General features: G+C 32.9%; 2 protein-coding genes across 3 annotated transcripts; one reads left to right on the plus strand and one right to left on the minus strand.

The window, feature by feature from the left end:
* The first annotated feature begins 2038 nt into the window (after positions 1-2038).
* LOC114392705 (uridine kinase-like protein 1, chloroplastic) lies at positions 2039-8102 on the plus strand. The gene is made up of 14 exons (XM_028353920.1): positions 2039-2229; positions 2672-2763; positions 2925-2994; positions 3082-3200; positions 3620-3716; positions 4444-4523; positions 5666-5860; positions 5977-6060; positions 6138-6198; positions 6423-6483; positions 6849-6942; positions 7072-7144; positions 7498-7580; positions 7650-8102. The coding sequence occupies exons 1-14, from the start codon at positions 2121-2123 to the stop codon at positions 7797-7799; spliced, it is 1368 nt and encodes a 455-aa protein (XP_028209721.1). The 5' UTR covers positions 2039-2120; the 3' UTR covers positions 7800-8102.
* A 2088-nt stretch (positions 8103-10190) lies between these two features.
* On the minus strand, positions 10191-16021 carry LOC114393466 (conserved oligomeric Golgi complex subunit 2-like). 2 transcript variants are annotated; one of them, XR_003662562.1, is made up of 12 exons: positions 15355-16021; positions 14590-14796; positions 13649-13985; positions 13353-13514; positions 13061-13160; positions 12760-12975; positions 12568-12676; positions 12072-12272; positions 11812-11916; positions 10987-11162; positions 10757-10891; positions 10191-10566 (listed from the first exon to the last, which is right to left on the minus strand). XR_003662562.1 is itself a non-coding variant. In XM_028354818.1 (12 exons), exons 1-12 carry the CDS (start codon positions 15808-15810, stop codon positions 10453-10455), a joined length of 2268 nt encoding a protein of 755 aa, XP_028210619.1. In that variant the 5' UTR covers positions 15811-16021; the 3' UTR covers positions 10191-10452. The 2 variants fall into 2 exon arrangements, 1 of the variants encoding a protein (XP_028210619.1); XM_028354818.1 differs by having other exon boundaries at positions 10987-11112.
* Positions 16022-16696: the final 675 nt, after the last annotated feature.

Genomic DNA, 16696 nt, shown 5'->3' on the forward strand with positions numbered 1-16696 from the left:
TTTTAAGTTTTATGTCTCTTTTTTGTTAATAATATTGGTTATTTTCAAAAACTTTTTATTAATTTGTTTTATTATTCAGAAACAACACCTACTCTAAACAAGAAAAGCCAAAAAAAAAAAAACTCCAATATGTTGATTTAGTGAAATAACTGTGTGCTTAGTTAAGGGTTTCTCTCTTAACCAAACACACTACAAGACACCAATGAGAAGATTTTCCATTAAACCAAAGATTCTATAAGACATGTATTTTTTTATTCAACAACTCTAAATTTACCTCATTTGAATTATGAAAAATCCAAATATAACCTCATGAGAAGAGTCACAGTTGAAGAAAAGAGAGAGAGAAGAGTCAAAGTTGAAGAAAAGTGAGAGAGAGGGGCCAATTGGTTGTTAAATTTAAGAAATTATGTAAAACTAATCGGGTAGTTATAATTGTCTACTAGTTCTTTCCTTTTTTTTTGGAAGAACTGTCTACTAGTTCTAAGGTTAATTAAATTACATTTAAGTTTGTTTAAGGGGAGAAATTAATTATCTAGTCATGAATCATTATGGGTGAGTTTGTTTGAATTTTAAAAAATAATTTTAAAATAAATATTTTTTTAAGAAGTATATATGATTTATTTCTTAAAATAAACAAAAAAAATATTTTTCTTAAATAAAATTAATTTAGACAAACACACTAGAAAAACAGAAAAATATTTATTTTATTAAAATAAACATTTTTTAACAAGTTAATTTAAATAAATTGGGCTTATGTCAATTATGAGTCTGGCCAATACTCATAATTTCTATCTATATAAGAATACAGGCCCACAACAAATCAATTATAAAAATAACATTCATATAATATATGAAAATAAAGGGTGTCATCCATTAAAGGTATTTTTGCAAATATATTGAACCATTTTTATTCAACTTGTAATATTGAAGAATCTCCTTTAACATGTGATTGTATATGGGAATAAAACCCTCATTTTTATTGAATAAAAGGATATTATAAGGAAAAAAAATATCAGTACAAACATATAGATACCTTATTCCAGAGTGACTCACTCTACTTTTGTTTTTTTTTTTAATGTAATTTTGGACTTCTTATTTTATTTCATTGCAGTTTAATTTTCTATTTTAAAATAAAAATATTTCATCTTTCTATTTTCCCCCTCAAATCAAACACACTTTAAGCCTTTTTTTTTTCTCTCCCTCTTTAAGGTTTACTTTTTATCAAAATGTCCTGCTGGAGAATCCGGTTCAACTATAAATATCTCTTTTTTGGTGATTTTTCTTCAAGTGAATGTTCGGCTATAAAAATATGTCACACCCCAAAAATTTGCTTGCATGTGACGCACGAACATGTTTAGCTATATATATGACGTCAATAATTAAATTTTAAGATGAAATGATAAAAAATATTCTTACATATATTTTTCTTATTTAATATATTTACTATAAACACAAGACTTTGATGTTCATACTTTAACTTATAAGAGAAATTTTTAATTTCCTAAAGATCTTGAGTTCAAAATGTTTCTTTTCCACTTTTAATTTTTTTTTTTAAAATAACATGACCAGAAAACAGTTTTTTTTATAATTTTTTATACGTTTTCTTTAAAAATATTATCACGGAAGAAGTTTAAAAAATTTATTATGAAGTTAAAAAAAAAATATTTTGATAAAAATATTATGTTAATTTTATTAAATTATTTAATGTGATAAATATTTCAAGATTTTAGTAAAAATATTATATTACTCTTTTATTCTCACAAAACTTATATGAGACTATTTATCACTAATTAGGCAAATTTAGTCCTTCTTAGTCATCTTGATTCTAGTATTCATGATTAGTAGGAATGACTTTCTTCTACATCAAAAAGTTCCTTGTGTCAAATGGCCCCTAGTATTATAATTTACACCGAAAATGTACAAAAATGAAACTGATTTATTTAAATGAAATGTGATTTTCTTAAGATCTATAGGAGAAATATCACCTATAAAAAAACAACAATGCGGTGAAGTTGAGTTGTGACCGGTGATAGAGGCCCGCAAACACATACGTATATAAGGAGAAAACCTGAAAACAGAAACACAGTGGAGCAAATAGAAAGAAACAAAAGCCAAAAACAATGGATATGGTTATAGAGGTTCTCTCCGGTGCGCACTTCTCCGGTTGGCATCCTTCTACGACGTCGTCTTGTTCTTCTCCAACATCCTCACATCATCCATTCGTCATCGGTAGCTAACTATATTATATTATATATACACAAACCCAACACAATCATTCATCTTTTTTTCTTTTTCTCCTTACATTCATCAATTTTTTTTCAATCCGTTTGGATCCATGGAAAGTAAAAAAGAACGCTCCAACATTTTTTTCCAATTTTTTTGTTTACTCTCTGATTGAATGAACATCTCGCTTTGTCATACATATTATTTTTTATCAGTAGGAATGAAAGACTTATCATACATATATACATAAACATAACTGCTTCGGTTCGCTGCTTTTCTTGCTCTTTGCATTCTCTCACGATGGATTTGATCTTACAAATGTAAAAGAAACTCGAAACATTAATTACAATAATTTTCCTACATTTTCTCATCGGAGAGAAATCTAATGGCATGTGTATGTGATGTTTATGCGTTCCTCTATTCGATTTGCGTTCTCTGCGTGGATCAGGTGTCTCTGGAGGCACGGCATCGGGAAAAACCACAGTGTGTGATTTGATCATTCAGCAGCTGCAAGATCACAGAGTTGTGCTCGTTAGTCAGGTCTCTGAGATTCTCTTTCTTGAATTGAATCTTGTGGCGGTATTGGATTTGGATCAAAGGGAATCATGAACACGAAATCATTGAATTTCTCGAGTTACTTGCATTATGCTAAATCTAAAATCGAATAAAAATGAATTCACGTTGATCTGTTAATGTTGTAGGATTCATTTTACCGCGGTTTGACGAATGACGAGTTGAAACGCGTTCATGAGTATAATTTTGATCATCCTAGTACGGTAGCTGGAACCTTAATTAAGATTATTAAATTAATTAATCTTTTAGGATTCTAATTCTAACCTTGTGTTATGATTTTGGTAGATGCATTTGATACAGAGCAACTCGTAGAAACTCTCAGTAAGCTCAAATCTGGACAGTCAGTTCAGGTTCCGTTTTACGATTTTAAGCTTCACCAGAGATCTTCTGAGAGATCCAGACAGGTTCCCTTCTTACGCATTAAGTTAAAATGAGGTGTTAAATGCTAATATCATTTGTTCTCAGATTTGTTGCTCAGATTATTGAATCTTTTCTCTTATGCCAGTAACGCGATAATCTGCCAGTTACAGAGCTCCTAGAGAGCCAACGGTCGATGTCATACCTTTGATATACTTGCTTGTGTATCTATCTAAGCATGCCTGAAATTGTATTTGTTTTATTCAGAAGGGAAAAAGGGTATAATTTTCTAATTCATTCATACCATTGGCTTGTTGAATAGATTTTCTTAAAATTTAATGCCCTTTCTTCACTATTGGACCTGAGTTGCTAGATGTTTTTCTTTTTTTCTGATAACTATGATCGGAGGTGCAATATTCGTATAAAATGAAAATTTTGGTAGATTATTATTGTTTTTATTTGGCAGGTCAATGCATCTGAAGTAATTATTCTGGAGGGAATATTGGTTTTTCATGAACAACGTGTCCGCAACATGATGAATATGAAGATATTTGTTGATGCAGGTCTTTTGTTCTTCCTTTTTATTTTTCCCCATCTATTACAGGTTAGATAAGCTAAAATGTACAAAGTTTTGTTTATTATGAGGAAAAAATCAAGCTGGGAGGACAACAATAGACTAATTGAATTCTCCTCCCATGTTGTGTGTACTCATTTACCGACATGGAACTTGATTTTGCAAATTCTGCTATCGCTAGAATTGATCAAACCTGGTCGTAAACCATGGACTATAGTCTATAGGTAGAATGATCAAGCCTTTCAAGTCTTAACATTATTTTCACTTAGCAAAAAGTATGCTAGACAAGGTTTTTAATAATCTGAGGTAATATAAATTGCTGTGTTATAGTTTCTTGAACACCATGAGTCTCTTTTTGGATCTATAGATCCTATCCGATTATCTGTTTTCATGTGTATAAGAAAGGGAGTTATCAAGGACAGACCACCATGTTACTCTTCAAACCGTCGTTCATTTTCGAAGAGCACTCAACGTAACTATGATGATCGGCATTGGAAATCGTGTGATTTAGTACAGGGAGGAAACTTTGGTCCATGTTCTGCTTGTCCATTCAAAGTTCTTGATCCTCTCTGGCAGATTCTTTTTGTCAGTAAATATTTTGAGATGATAAACATTAAACAGCGACAATAGTCTGGGAAAATAATATTTCTGTTGAAAATGTCGGTGGTTTTATATTTTCTTGTTGTCATACAGATATTGCATTGCGTGTTATGCAGATCCAGATGTAAGGCTTGCCCGCAGAATAAGACGGGATACTGTTGAGAGGGGTAGAGATGTTCACTCTGTACTGGAACAGGCAAGACTTATTATCTTTATATATTATTAACTTCATCAGATTGACAGATGTCATGAACTCGGGAATTAGGATTACCATTTACCAAAAGTAGTTTATTTGTAATTTTGTATCGATATCTTAAAATTGGTAAGATGATAAAAATAAAAAGCATTTTTTTGATTTATATCGATAATGAATAAATAATGCTACCACCCCGTTCTGAAAAATAATTGAGTGGGAAGAAACCGTTGTCCGATACACAATGATTCAGTCCCATTATTTATAAAGGACACAAGCTTTGAGTCAACATCAGATTGTAATTAGAGTAGTGATTCTTGTACACTCAGCTATTTTAAATATCTAGTTGATATCTTTTTTTTTTTGGGTCTTTATGTCTCTTTTCTTTTTCACATCAAATATTTATTTCTATATTATTTTTTTCTATCTCTAGATGTAAGGTAGTATATTGGGTGATTAAAGAAACACTTTCCTTGTAATAATATAGTAACCAGCCAACGAATGCCTCTTGTATTATGACGTTGTCTTTCTTTTTCAAATTGTTTTTCTTTTAGTTAAAAAGGAAAAAAAAGTCTTTTTGTTTGGGCAGATAATATTTTATAGAAAATGTTTGATGAACGTCCATTGTAGTATAAATATGTAGTGTTAGAGCACAAGCGTGTAGTGAAATTTAAGTAAAATTCCACATCAGATAAAAGTGGAAAAGTTGAACATCAGATAAACGAAGAGAAGACCAATATCTTACGATTTTGGGTTAAATGTGATATTAAATTTCTTTATGCGATGGCTCATGATCCTCCGGTATTTTCTCCCTTGGAATCTCCCCAACAATCTAGGAATAGAGAAGAAAAAGAAAAAAAATATAAACATAATTAAATTTATGATATAATAAAAAATGAGAAATATTGGTGAAATCTTTAAAATAAGAAGATACTTGTGTATCATTATTATTTTTTTTGGGTTGTATTCGGGTCCTATGTCTGTGTACTTAAGGAACACAGAGGTTTAGAAAACAATGTGGCAGCAGTAATAGTTGTTGCAGGGCAGTAATTTTGTTCTGTTTTGTTTAAAACTAATTTCTTATTGTCGTTCAACACGTGAAATTTGGTGGCTGATATGGAAAACCTTTATTGTTGCATTTTCAGTATGCAAAATTTGTTAAGCCTGCCTTCGATGATTTTATTCTTCCATCCAAAAAATATGCTGACATCATCATACCTCGCGGTGGAGACAATCTTGTAGCAATTGACTTGATTGTTCAACATATCCGCACTAAGCTTGGCCAACATAACCTCTGCAAGATATATCCAAATGTGAATGTTATACAGTCTACTTTCCAGGTGATTTTCATCTTGCTTCATCTTCCCCTCTTAAAATTTTCTTTTGCTTCTTTCCCCCAAGGAAATATTTCTTATGCTGATGCTAATTTATTTCTAATTTTGAAGTTTTCTTACAGACTAGAGGCATGCACACTCTTATTCGTGACAGGGACTTATCAAAGCATGATTTTGTTTTTTATTCAGATCGGCTAATTCGTGTGGTAGGTAACGGCTTTGAGCTTTCTACAGGATTTACAGCCCCTCTTAACAACTAATCTTAATATCACCGACTTCACAGGTAGTGGAACATGGTCTTGGTTACTTGCCATTTACAGAGAAACAAGTTATCACACCTACAGGTATGTCTAAACTAAAGAAGAGGAAATACCGTTTCATCATTTAAATCTGCCAGCAAGTGTTTCATTTGTTCATGTTTTAGCATAATATGATAGAGCGTGTAGTTAAATAACTAAACTTTGTTTGAATAATGCTACAAATTGCTAAGCTTAGCTACCATACCTCATTTCATGCTCTTTATAAATACACGCAGACTCCGCAATTTTTCCTTGTTATTCCATTTCAGGCTCAATTTATACTGGAGTTGATTTTTGTAAGAAATTATGTGGAGTATCCATTATTCGAAGGTAACTTTTTAAAAAAGTTTGACGACACTATAATTCTTCGTAGACTAGTTCATACTCCATTGTTGTTCATTTTTAAGACTGGCTGTATTAAATGTTCTTAATCTTGTAGTAAAGTTGGGAAACAAACTCGTTAGGCGTTAGCATTTGTTTTTTAAGATACCTTGTCCAGTATTAAATTTTAATTTCAAATCCAACCTTAGTTTGATATGATAAGAAAATTATTCAGTCCGAAACCAGTTTCATGTGGGAATATATCATTCAATATGTAACTCCTAATCTGAGGTGTGGAATGTGTGTTTATGTGACTTCTTGTGAATTTGATTTTTGCACCTCTATGAATCATGGTTTCCTTTATAACGTTTCAGTGGTGAAAGCATGGAAAATGCTTTGCGTGCTTGCTGTAAAGGAATAAAGATAGGAAAAATTCTAATTCACCGTGAAGGTGGTGATGAAACCCAGGTATTAATTTCCTTTCTGGCTCTGCTTATTATTTCTTGAATTTGCCAGATTTCTAAAAGATCAAGGTGATTTTTTTATATTTACATTTATGTATAATGTTAATTATTACAATGTTTTCCACTCCATTAGCTTATTTATGAGAAACTTCCTAAAGATATTTCGGAGAGACATGTTCTTCTCATGGACCCAGTACTTGGAACAGGTGAGTTATCTTTTTTACACCCATGTTTTTTAAACACCCATCAATTCTCTCAATCTCACTCTTCATGTCAAATCACATTACCTATAAAACCTATACTTTTCTCACTTTTATCTATTAGCATATTGGTGTCCATGAACAATCTCCACGTATTATTACTCTTCATTACAGCAAAAATTGTAGGAGATTGGTATCTTCCAGACCGGATCACAGAACAAAATTTTAGTTTCACACTAGATAGTCAACCTAGGAAGCTTCGTCCACCAAATTCTTCATTTACTTTTTTTTTTTTGTTCATTTATGCATGACACGGACACTTCTTTTGGCTGGCAATAAACACCTTAATGATTATCCAGGTAAAACTGCTAGCCAAGCAATCGAGCTTCTTATAAAGAAGGGAGTTCCAGAGTCCCGGATAATATTTCTTAACCTCATTTCTGTAAGTTATGTTTAATTGAAAACAAAACCATTTGTTACCAATACAATAAATTTTCAAAAATCATTTCAGGCTCCTGAGGGAATACATTGTGTATGTAAACATTTTCCGCATCTGAAAATTGTCACATCGGAGATTGAAGAAGGATTAAATGACCAGTTCCGTGTCATACCAGGGTTAGGAGAATTTGGTGATCGCTACTTTGGTACCGACGATTCTTAGTTTGAAAGCAAAGCAAAAAAGATTATAAGGAGAAAAAACAGGAACATATGTTGGAATTTATTACTATGTATAATAATCATCTGACTACTAAACACACATAATCATGAGCAACTACCCAAGTTTGACTGGATTGTCCAATTGGAACTTGATTAGGGTCAGGCATCACTTCATGTTTGTTAGTGAGCTTCCCTTCTGTTTTCCTTTGTTTCCGCAACAGCTAAAAAGGGTTGTTAATTGTAACTAACTATAACTGGTTTTGAATTTTTAGTCTTTGATATATATTTTTTGGAATTTTCTTTTGAATTGAGCCAACCCGGATCAACCGACCTAGTTGGTGGATTCGGTCAAGGTGGCTTTTTCTTTTTTTATTATGTATAATGCAAATGTTGCATCTGATTATTAAACATGCACACAAGGTTATTAAATTCGAAAGTTTATGTAGACTTATAAGAGTTTCATAAACTCGACTCTTAGATTCGCAAGAGTCCACTTCATATAAAAATAATAACAAAATATCTATAAATAATATACCAATTAAACATTTCAACAATATAATAAAACAAAATAATAAATCATAAATTTTATAATACTTAAATAACCAAGTCTAGCAATGCATCACTATTAGATAATGATGACTTGCAGATGTTATAGTAGTGGTAGAACATTCTCATCGAGGATTTGATGTTATTAGAGAACAAAGATTTAATGTTATTAGAGATGTGAATTTTTCGATTTAGAAACAACATACTAAATAAATGTATATTAAACACTAAACAAACAGAAAACAACCCAAAATGACTTACATTTTGATCTAATTTTTTAAACTTGTTGACTCGTTAACTCGGTGATAAACTCGAGAGTCTATCGAGTTTATTTAGAATTTATCGAATTCATTCAGAGTTTATCAAGTTTATCCAAAGTCTATTAAAAAGAAAGTTTACACATGAGTCAACTCACAGAGAATAAGAAAATTCATAAACTCGTAAGAATTAACGATTTAACTCGAGAGTTTGATAATCATGCATGCACATAATCATGAATAACTACACACTAAGGAAAGAAAAGTTCGAGTTTATTATCCAATTGGAACTTGATCCGGGTTAGGAATCACTTTTATGTTTGTAAGTTTCACTTTGTTTTCCTTTGTTGTTTCCAGTTAAGAAAGGTTTTTAACTGATTTTTTTATTCAACAATGGTTAGTTTTGTTAGAAATGTTTGAGAATTCAAACTCACAATTTCTCTTTCTTCTACCATTTTTCTTTCTTAATCATTAAATCAACCATATATCTCTCACTATGTAATTGGTCTGATTGGATCCCTTCATTTTTACGTTTCAAATGAGTCAACTCGAATCAACTCAACGAATTGACGGGAGAAAATTTCCCATTTGATACTCCAAGTTAATTTTTAAGGGGATGGATTTTGGTGGGGATGAATTTTAAGGATGTGACAAGGAATTAGGTCACGGAGAACTCCATTTTTCATACCTATTTATTGCGAGGCAAAAAAAAGTTGTTTTGCTACCCTATCATCTACATCAGGTGAAAAATGAACATAAATGCAAAACAACCACAAGTTTGATGTCAACCTTCGTTTTAAGTAATTTTAAGGGTGTAGACTTATTGATATTGAAATCAGAGTGTTTAGCCTTCAACGTTGTAAACTACCGAAGGGCGAAGAAAGGAGATAAAATGATATATATTGCTGTCTGAAAACAAACTTCACTCAAACTTCATACATCATGAATTCACGATTTAGGTCCCTGCTGCCTGAAACTAAACTTGGCGTTTAACTTTGTTATTACAGCTTTCCATCTAAAATTGAATCCAATACATCTTTACCATTTCCTTGATCCGACCAGAGGAATCGTTATATATTCTGGATATACAATCAACGTATCAGGGGGTTTGGTAGGACAGAATAAAAAAATATGAATGATAAAAAAATAGAAAAGAAAAGGAGTGAATAAAGATAAATGAGAAATCAAGTAAATTTAACTGTGTTCAATTTAAGAAAAAGAGAAATATCGAAAAAAAAATACAAGATAATCAATGGTTTTTTTATGACAGTTGTTGAAATCAAAACAATCAATTTAGTTTTTTTTACGCTGAGACAATCAATTATGAAAGAAAACAATCAATTTTTTTGTCAGAAATGTGATTATTATTCAATTCCGCCCGATTTTGTGAAGAAATAAAGAAGTAATGGACCCACTCTTTTTTTTTTACCGACCATTGCCCCTTTACCAAACACACCCCATTTTATTTCTCACCCTTTTTTTTCTCTCCTTTCTATTTCCCCACCATTTCTCTGCAACCGAAGGAGTTAGTATATATACAAGACTATATTTGAATGAATCTGCCAGACCATAAAAAAATAATTGGCAGTAAGTTTGAAAAAGCAATTTAAAAGAATGATGATAAGAAACACAATGCCACAAAGAATATCACATCTGCTATCGTAGTAACTACAGAGAACCTTAAAGATAACAGTTACGAGCAAAATAATTTTTTTCTTCCCTTTTAAGAACCATGATAACCTGTGATTATTGTGTAAAGCTATATAATGGATTTCAAAATTAAGTTACAAAAGGAAACTCTAGACCCAGAGGAAAACAATCTACAAGCCGCTTTAACTCCATAGGAGCAAACTCTTAGAGATTAATTGTGTTTTGCCTATCTGCAGGAGCCACACATTGCCATAATGAACGGTAGGATGCAATATTGGCTGCTTCAACCCCCAGTGCAGAGAGGTTCCGGGCATACTCCTGGTGACAATTTGCAAGACGAAGGTTATGTAAATGAAAGCAGTAAGAGGAAGGTTATGTAAATGAAACAGTCGGAGTTTGCTGGTCACTGACTCAAAATTGTTCAGAAGCCATGAGTTATGAGTTGTACATGCAAGAATGAGAAAAATCACACTGGTAATGGTAATAATATGTTAAGTATCATGCCAACCTGAATATCAAGAAACAACTGCATACAGATTTTATCAGTATCAGACACATTATTATCTAAGATATCTGAACTGGCTCCAGCTCGTCTTTGTGCACTCTGCCTAATTTTCTGGAGTGAAGACTCTGTCTTTCTTGCCTGATCAGTGATAAAAAGTTCAATAAAATAATTTCTAACAGAGAATCCAAGAGATCGAAAAATTCCATCAACGCAATTTAGATTTGGACACTTACCACGCTAACAAGGTCAGCAGCTAATTCATAATAACGGTCAGTAATCTCAGTTGCAGCACAGAGGAGTATTTCATTCCTAGTTTCACTGACCAAATATCTTGTAGCTCTCTCCCCACCCAAAAAAGCCTGAGATGCATAGGCATGCCGCCAATATACGTTGATGTTTTTAGTTTTAGCTACAATATATGCACTCCAATTGAAAATTAAAAAAAAATATTTCTTACAAATTACACATCCCAAAAATATCAACACATTCGTACTTAAACTTTTGGCTTTTTCTTAAGAGGTCTATTGGATATGTTGATTGTAGACAACAAATTACCTTTCCGTTTTTTAGTATATGTTGATTGTAGACAATAAAAGAGGGCTTAAAATTGGGTGCATGAATCATAATTGCCAACCAACATATCAAATTAGACTAAATTTGCATTGCCTGAATGTAGTTTCACTAGATTCAGACAACTGGAACCAGTAATGACTAAATGAAATGTTTAAAGGACATAATGTCAAACACACTAAATAATAAAGTTTTCCCTATGATCATGCTATCAAGCTCAACCTTCCACCAAAAATTGATTCAACTCTTTTAAAGTAAGATGTGTAAAGCAAGAAAGTAAAGATATATCCACCATTGATTGGAATTGAAATTCATTGAAAACTTTACATACTTTAAATTAAAGGTGAAGGTGAATTACACATCTTCTCACTTTAGAGAATCCAAATCCATTGGAGTATATCACCATTGCATTAGCTTGAAATCAAGCTACTCATGAAAAATGGAAACCAGGTGAAAATAAAATAAACCATAATGTTAATACTGCATACCTTAAGGGGACGTAATACCCCTGAAATATATGGTGAATGCCTCACAGGTAGAGGTTTATTAGTCATCCTATAGGTTGCTGTTATCCCCTTCATTTGTCTTAAGTCCTAAATAATTTTCAGACAAGAGAAAGAAATGAATGAATTGAAAAGGGAAGAAAAAAAAAAGATATTCTAGAAGATTGCAAATATATTTAGTGATATACACCCCCATATCTGAATAATGCAACCAATTTAAAGAATAAACATAGACTATAACCTACCTCAACTGACTTTTCAACTAGTGACTCCACCACTGCTTTAATGACTAACGGTTCTACAGATTTTAATGATTGACCACTCAGTAAAATGCTCTGCCTTATTGATTCCAGAACATCAGGGGAGCATGAAGACAAAAGCTGAAGCACATGTTGAAGGTAATCACCATGAACCTGCTCCTCCAAATATCTTATATCATGAATAACCTACAAATGATTTAACATCTGTTATATTTCAGGTAAAGTACAGCCAATATCTACATTTAGCATATCTGGCAAACAATCCAAGTAACGCTAATGTTTTTTCACCATGGTCATTGTCAGAATTTTTTTATCAATTCCTTACATGGAACTACAGAAAAAGTCTAGTAGATGGCTTGAGCAAAATTTTGGGCATGTGTAGGTATATAGTATTTGAAGCAGCAAATTCAAGTTTTATTTCAACATACATAATGTAGATTACATTAATGCATACGAAAATAAAGTGAAGGATGATGCGTACAAAAATAAAGTCATCTATGACAGCTGAAACGGCCCATTCACACCCAGGGCTAGTGCTTGTGTTATGGTTTTTGCGAGCAGTCAGTCCAGAAGACAGCCAACTTGAGTATCTGTAATTTCAAAGAGAAGTTGGTTTTTGTTCTGTCAGAACCAAAAAGACAACACAATTTCTTAGCATCCCACTTAAACTGACCTAGAAAGAAGCTGCAAGGATAGCCGAAGGAATCTGTCAGAACAAGAAAGGACAAGAACATCTTCTCTCCAGCATGATCTCAAACTCTCCAACAAAGTAACACTTTGCTTTAATGTTAAACCTTGATAATTTGCTTCGCCAGCATCTGAATTTTGAACAGGGACAAGACTGGATGTTGTAAGCACAGAATCTAGTGACCCTGCTATTTCCTGAAACCTGAGGCAATTGCAAATAAGATTTCCATGTCACAGAGCAATACAAGTATTCTGAAGTTATGACCATTTTAAAGTGGCATAAGCACCTCAAAGAGAAATATACTCCAATGTTCCATTGCTTCATGAATTCTGTATAAATTGCTTCAGATCGAAATTTAGCAACAGCAGATCTGGATGGACAGTAGCCTTGCATGAAATTAAATGTTACAATATTAGTGAAAATATATTCTTGAAGACATGTATCAATAATAAAATTAGCAAATGTCCTATGAAATCATAAATTAAACCAACAAGGTTCTTTGAAACTTGAAGCCCATGTTTTCTTTTTTCTTGTGTTTCTCAAGGTGAAAAGATATATAAGGGAGATATGACTACTACCTTCTAGAAAAGCCAAGAAATCTAAGCTTGATTTGTAATTTTTCAAGAACTCTGTTGGCCTTCCGGGAGAAAATGCACCTGGCTTTCCCTTCTGAATTGCAGAGAGAACCTCCTTAAGGATTGAATTGGCTAAGAAGTCAAAGACATGCAAACCTGAATTTTCTGCACCAGAGACCAAGTTTCAGATATGCAAATATAGCAGTCTTATATTTCAGTCTTTTTTATACGTAAATATAGCAGTCTTATATTTCAGTTCTTGGAAAGTAATGTAACGAGAAAAAAGCCTGACAACATACCAGCTGAAGAAATTTCCAATAAAAATTTACAGTCTTTATCAATGAACTCCTTAATTAGTTGATAATCATTTTCTAGACCATCCCCAAATGATCCAGCAACCACAGCTGATGATCCATGTGGGATAATCTTCTGTATCAATGGAGCCACAACAGTAACTCGAAAAATTTCTTCTGCACTCTTAGTGTTATCTATAGCAGCATATGCACGTAAGCAATTGAAAATTGCAGTTGCATCTCGGTGCTCCAAACCATTTACAAAGCAATGTCCCAAGCTTGCATCTACTGTTACACTTGCATTTTGAATCCTCTTCTCCATATTCTCAATAAAAGGAAGGTTCTGTACTGGCATATTAGAGAAAAAGAGATGAGCACAGAATGTACCAAGGCCTTAAACAAAAGGTCTATTTTACAATGAATCACAAAACTCAAACACTAGAAGACAGAGAAAGTTAAAATGAATAAATACATTAACATTCATAAAACTTCCACAAAATTTCAAGGCACATATCTTCTATCATTTTAAAATGAATAAAATCTTCAATATTTCTTTCTATCTATCTATCTTTTTAATCTATCCATGTATATTTGACTAACTAAAAAGGCTACTAATTAATGCAGGATCCAATAGTGTGATTCTTAAACCAAACTTTATTTCCAACATATCACTTTACAAACTTAAACTACCTTGTCTACCCACAATTTAAGTATTCATCACACAAACCTCAAGTCAAATCCTCAAAGAATGAATTGCTTATTTTCAATAATGTAGCAAATTACACTGTATCAATGACAAGAAACAGTTTTCCTGAACATAACTGCTTCCTTTCTAGACTTCTCCACTCAACGATTCACAATGTTTTTCTGGAAATTGTCATTACAAGTATCAAAACACACATACACAGAACAATCAATAAAAGTGAAAAAAATTAATTAAAACAAACCTTTGCATGTGTCACATAGAACTTTAGTCGGTTCATCTCACTGGCAATTCTTTCCAGCAGCATGCTTTGAGTCTCTCTGATAATCATTTCATTCTCAACATGCTGCGCAGAAACTCCATTGCTTAAGTTATTCCTCTCTGACAAATTTACATCTCCATTTGACCAATCGGTGGGTACACTGGGCAGCTCTTTTATTAGCTTCTCAACCTGCAATTACACAAATATGAATTTTGAGCGAATGCATCCTATCGCAATCGCAACATTTCAAAAACCAATGCAAGACACAGTCAAAACAAACACAATTTATCAAATGCAATGTCCCTATGATGAATGTACCCCGCTCTAGAAACCTCCATTGACATAAACAACATCCAACCTAAGCCTAACAACTGACACTAGAGACTCTCACTCATACTACACAAGTAAAAAAAAAATAAAAAAAATAGCAGTCTATTATGATGTGTTTGGATAGGCGTCAATTCATCTGAAATTCACGTCCATATAAAATAACGCAGAAGCTAATACTAGCTACTTCTGTTTCAATGTGAACCTATGGTTGTCAAATGAAAAACCAAACACACATTTAATCTTCCAACTCAAGCAAATACAACGCATCATAGCTAACACTGAGATCAAACTAGCTTCATTGTGAAGAATTATCATCAAAACCAGAATAAACGCCATCAAGATCTTTACATCAGAGATCTCCAATTCCACTCCACTACTTCATCTAATCAACAATTAGAGTCTCAATTAAGGGGCTACCTTAGAAACGACGTGAAACGCATCAAGAAGAAGCTCTAAAGTCTCTCTAGCGGAGGCCACCTCAGATCTCTGCCTCAAGCGATTCTTGATGGCGACAAGCGAGACCTCGACGGATCCTCTGAACTGCTCGATCTTGTCGCGGAGCTCGACGAGCGGGGCCCGCATTCGGACGACGACGGCGTCGACGTCGACGAGCTTGGTGCTGAGGTTGACGAAGTCGGCGTAGTCGCGGTTGATGAGGTCGATGAGCTCGTGGTTGAGGGAGGATAGGTAGCTGTTTAGCTCGGAGCGGAGCGTGTCGAAGGGGACGAAGGTTCGGAGCTCCGAGATGTAGGATTCGGAGTCGAAGTCGGGGGAGAGAAACGACGCCGGTTTGAACCACAGCGGGTGGGCGTCGAGAGGATCCGAGAAGAGGTCCGTGGCGGATCTTGGTGGCGCCGGGATCGGATCCGCCATCTTTTGATTCGCGCGGTTTGGTGTGTGTTTCTTTGTTGAGGAAATGGATTTGTCTGTTTGTTTATGGTTGGGACTTGGAAATTGAAATCAATAACTACAACTTCTCGTTCGCTCGCTCGCACTGCACGGAAGCCGTAAGCTTACCGGAGTGTCCCTCTTATCTCTCTAATCTATTCTCCAACTCTCGAATAAAGTAAAGTAAATGTATAAAAGATGAAGAAATAAACTTGTGTGAATAACTTTTTTTTTTTATATTCTAGTCTTTGCTGATAGTGTTTTTTTAAGTATAAAACACCACAAAATAAATGTATAACAACTAAAATGTCAAGAAATAAAACAAATAACTTGTATAAAGATTAAATTGTAGAATTTTTAAGTATAAGAATTAAAATGAAAATTTAATATAAATACGAGGATCAAAATGACTAATTAAAAAAACATTTTGGAAAAAATGGGAAAATATGGAATAAATACCTTAGGCCATCTTTGAATTGATGAAAAGAAATAGAATGAAATAAAATATACTTAAATAGAATGGAATGAAACAATTTTAATCATGTTGTTTAAATAATGAATAAATCAGAAGAAATTATTTTTTATACCTATACTATCCATAACATAAAGAAAATTAAAAATATTGTGTTTTCTTGTTGTGACCTGCTAAATGCCTATAACATGTTCTAAAAAATGTTCTAGAAACTAAAACTGCACATTGCACAGATCTTATTTTAAACAATCCAACTACAAGTAACAAGGAGGGCTAAATGGATGGCTTTAATTTGGATGGATGAAATCTAGATTTTGTGAGAAATGACAAATGAATATTATTTTATATTAATAATTTTCAATTGATGAAGATTTGATTTAATAACAGATGACAAAAATA

This window comes from Glycine soja, chromosome 17 (genome assembly GCF_004193775.1).
Source record: "Glycine soja cultivar W05 chromosome 17, ASM419377v2, whole genome shotgun sequence".
NCBI classification, from domain to species: domain Eukaryota; kingdom Viridiplantae; phylum Streptophyta; class Magnoliopsida; order Fabales; family Fabaceae; genus Glycine; species Glycine soja.

Bases quoted from the DNA above. Each gene is read 5' to 3' on its own strand.
- LOC114392705 (XM_028353920.1), top strand. From the start codon at position 2,121: ATGGATATGGTTATAGAGGTTCTCTCCGGTGCGCACTTCTCCGGTTGG. The intron at 7,145-7,497 runs GTGAGTTATCTT...ATGATTATCCAG, and splicing joins GGACCCAGTACTTGGAACAG to GTAAAACTGCTAGCCAAGCA. The intron at 7,581-7,649 runs GTAAGTTATGTT...AAATCATTTCAG, and splicing joins TATTTCTTAACCTCATTTCT to GCTCCTGAGGGAATACATTG.
- LOC114393466 (XM_028354818.1), bottom strand. From the start codon at position 15,810: ATGGCGGATCCGATCCCGGCGCCACCAAGATCCGCCACGGACCTCTTC. The intron at 13,515-13,648 runs GTATGTTGTCAG...TCTCTGGTGCAG, and splicing joins ATTGGAAATTTCTTCAGCTG to AAAATTCAGGTTTGCATGTC. The intron at 11,917-12,071 runs GTAGGTTATAGT...AAAATTATTTAG, and splicing joins TAGTTGAAAAGTCAGTTGAG to GACTTAAGACAAATGAAGGG.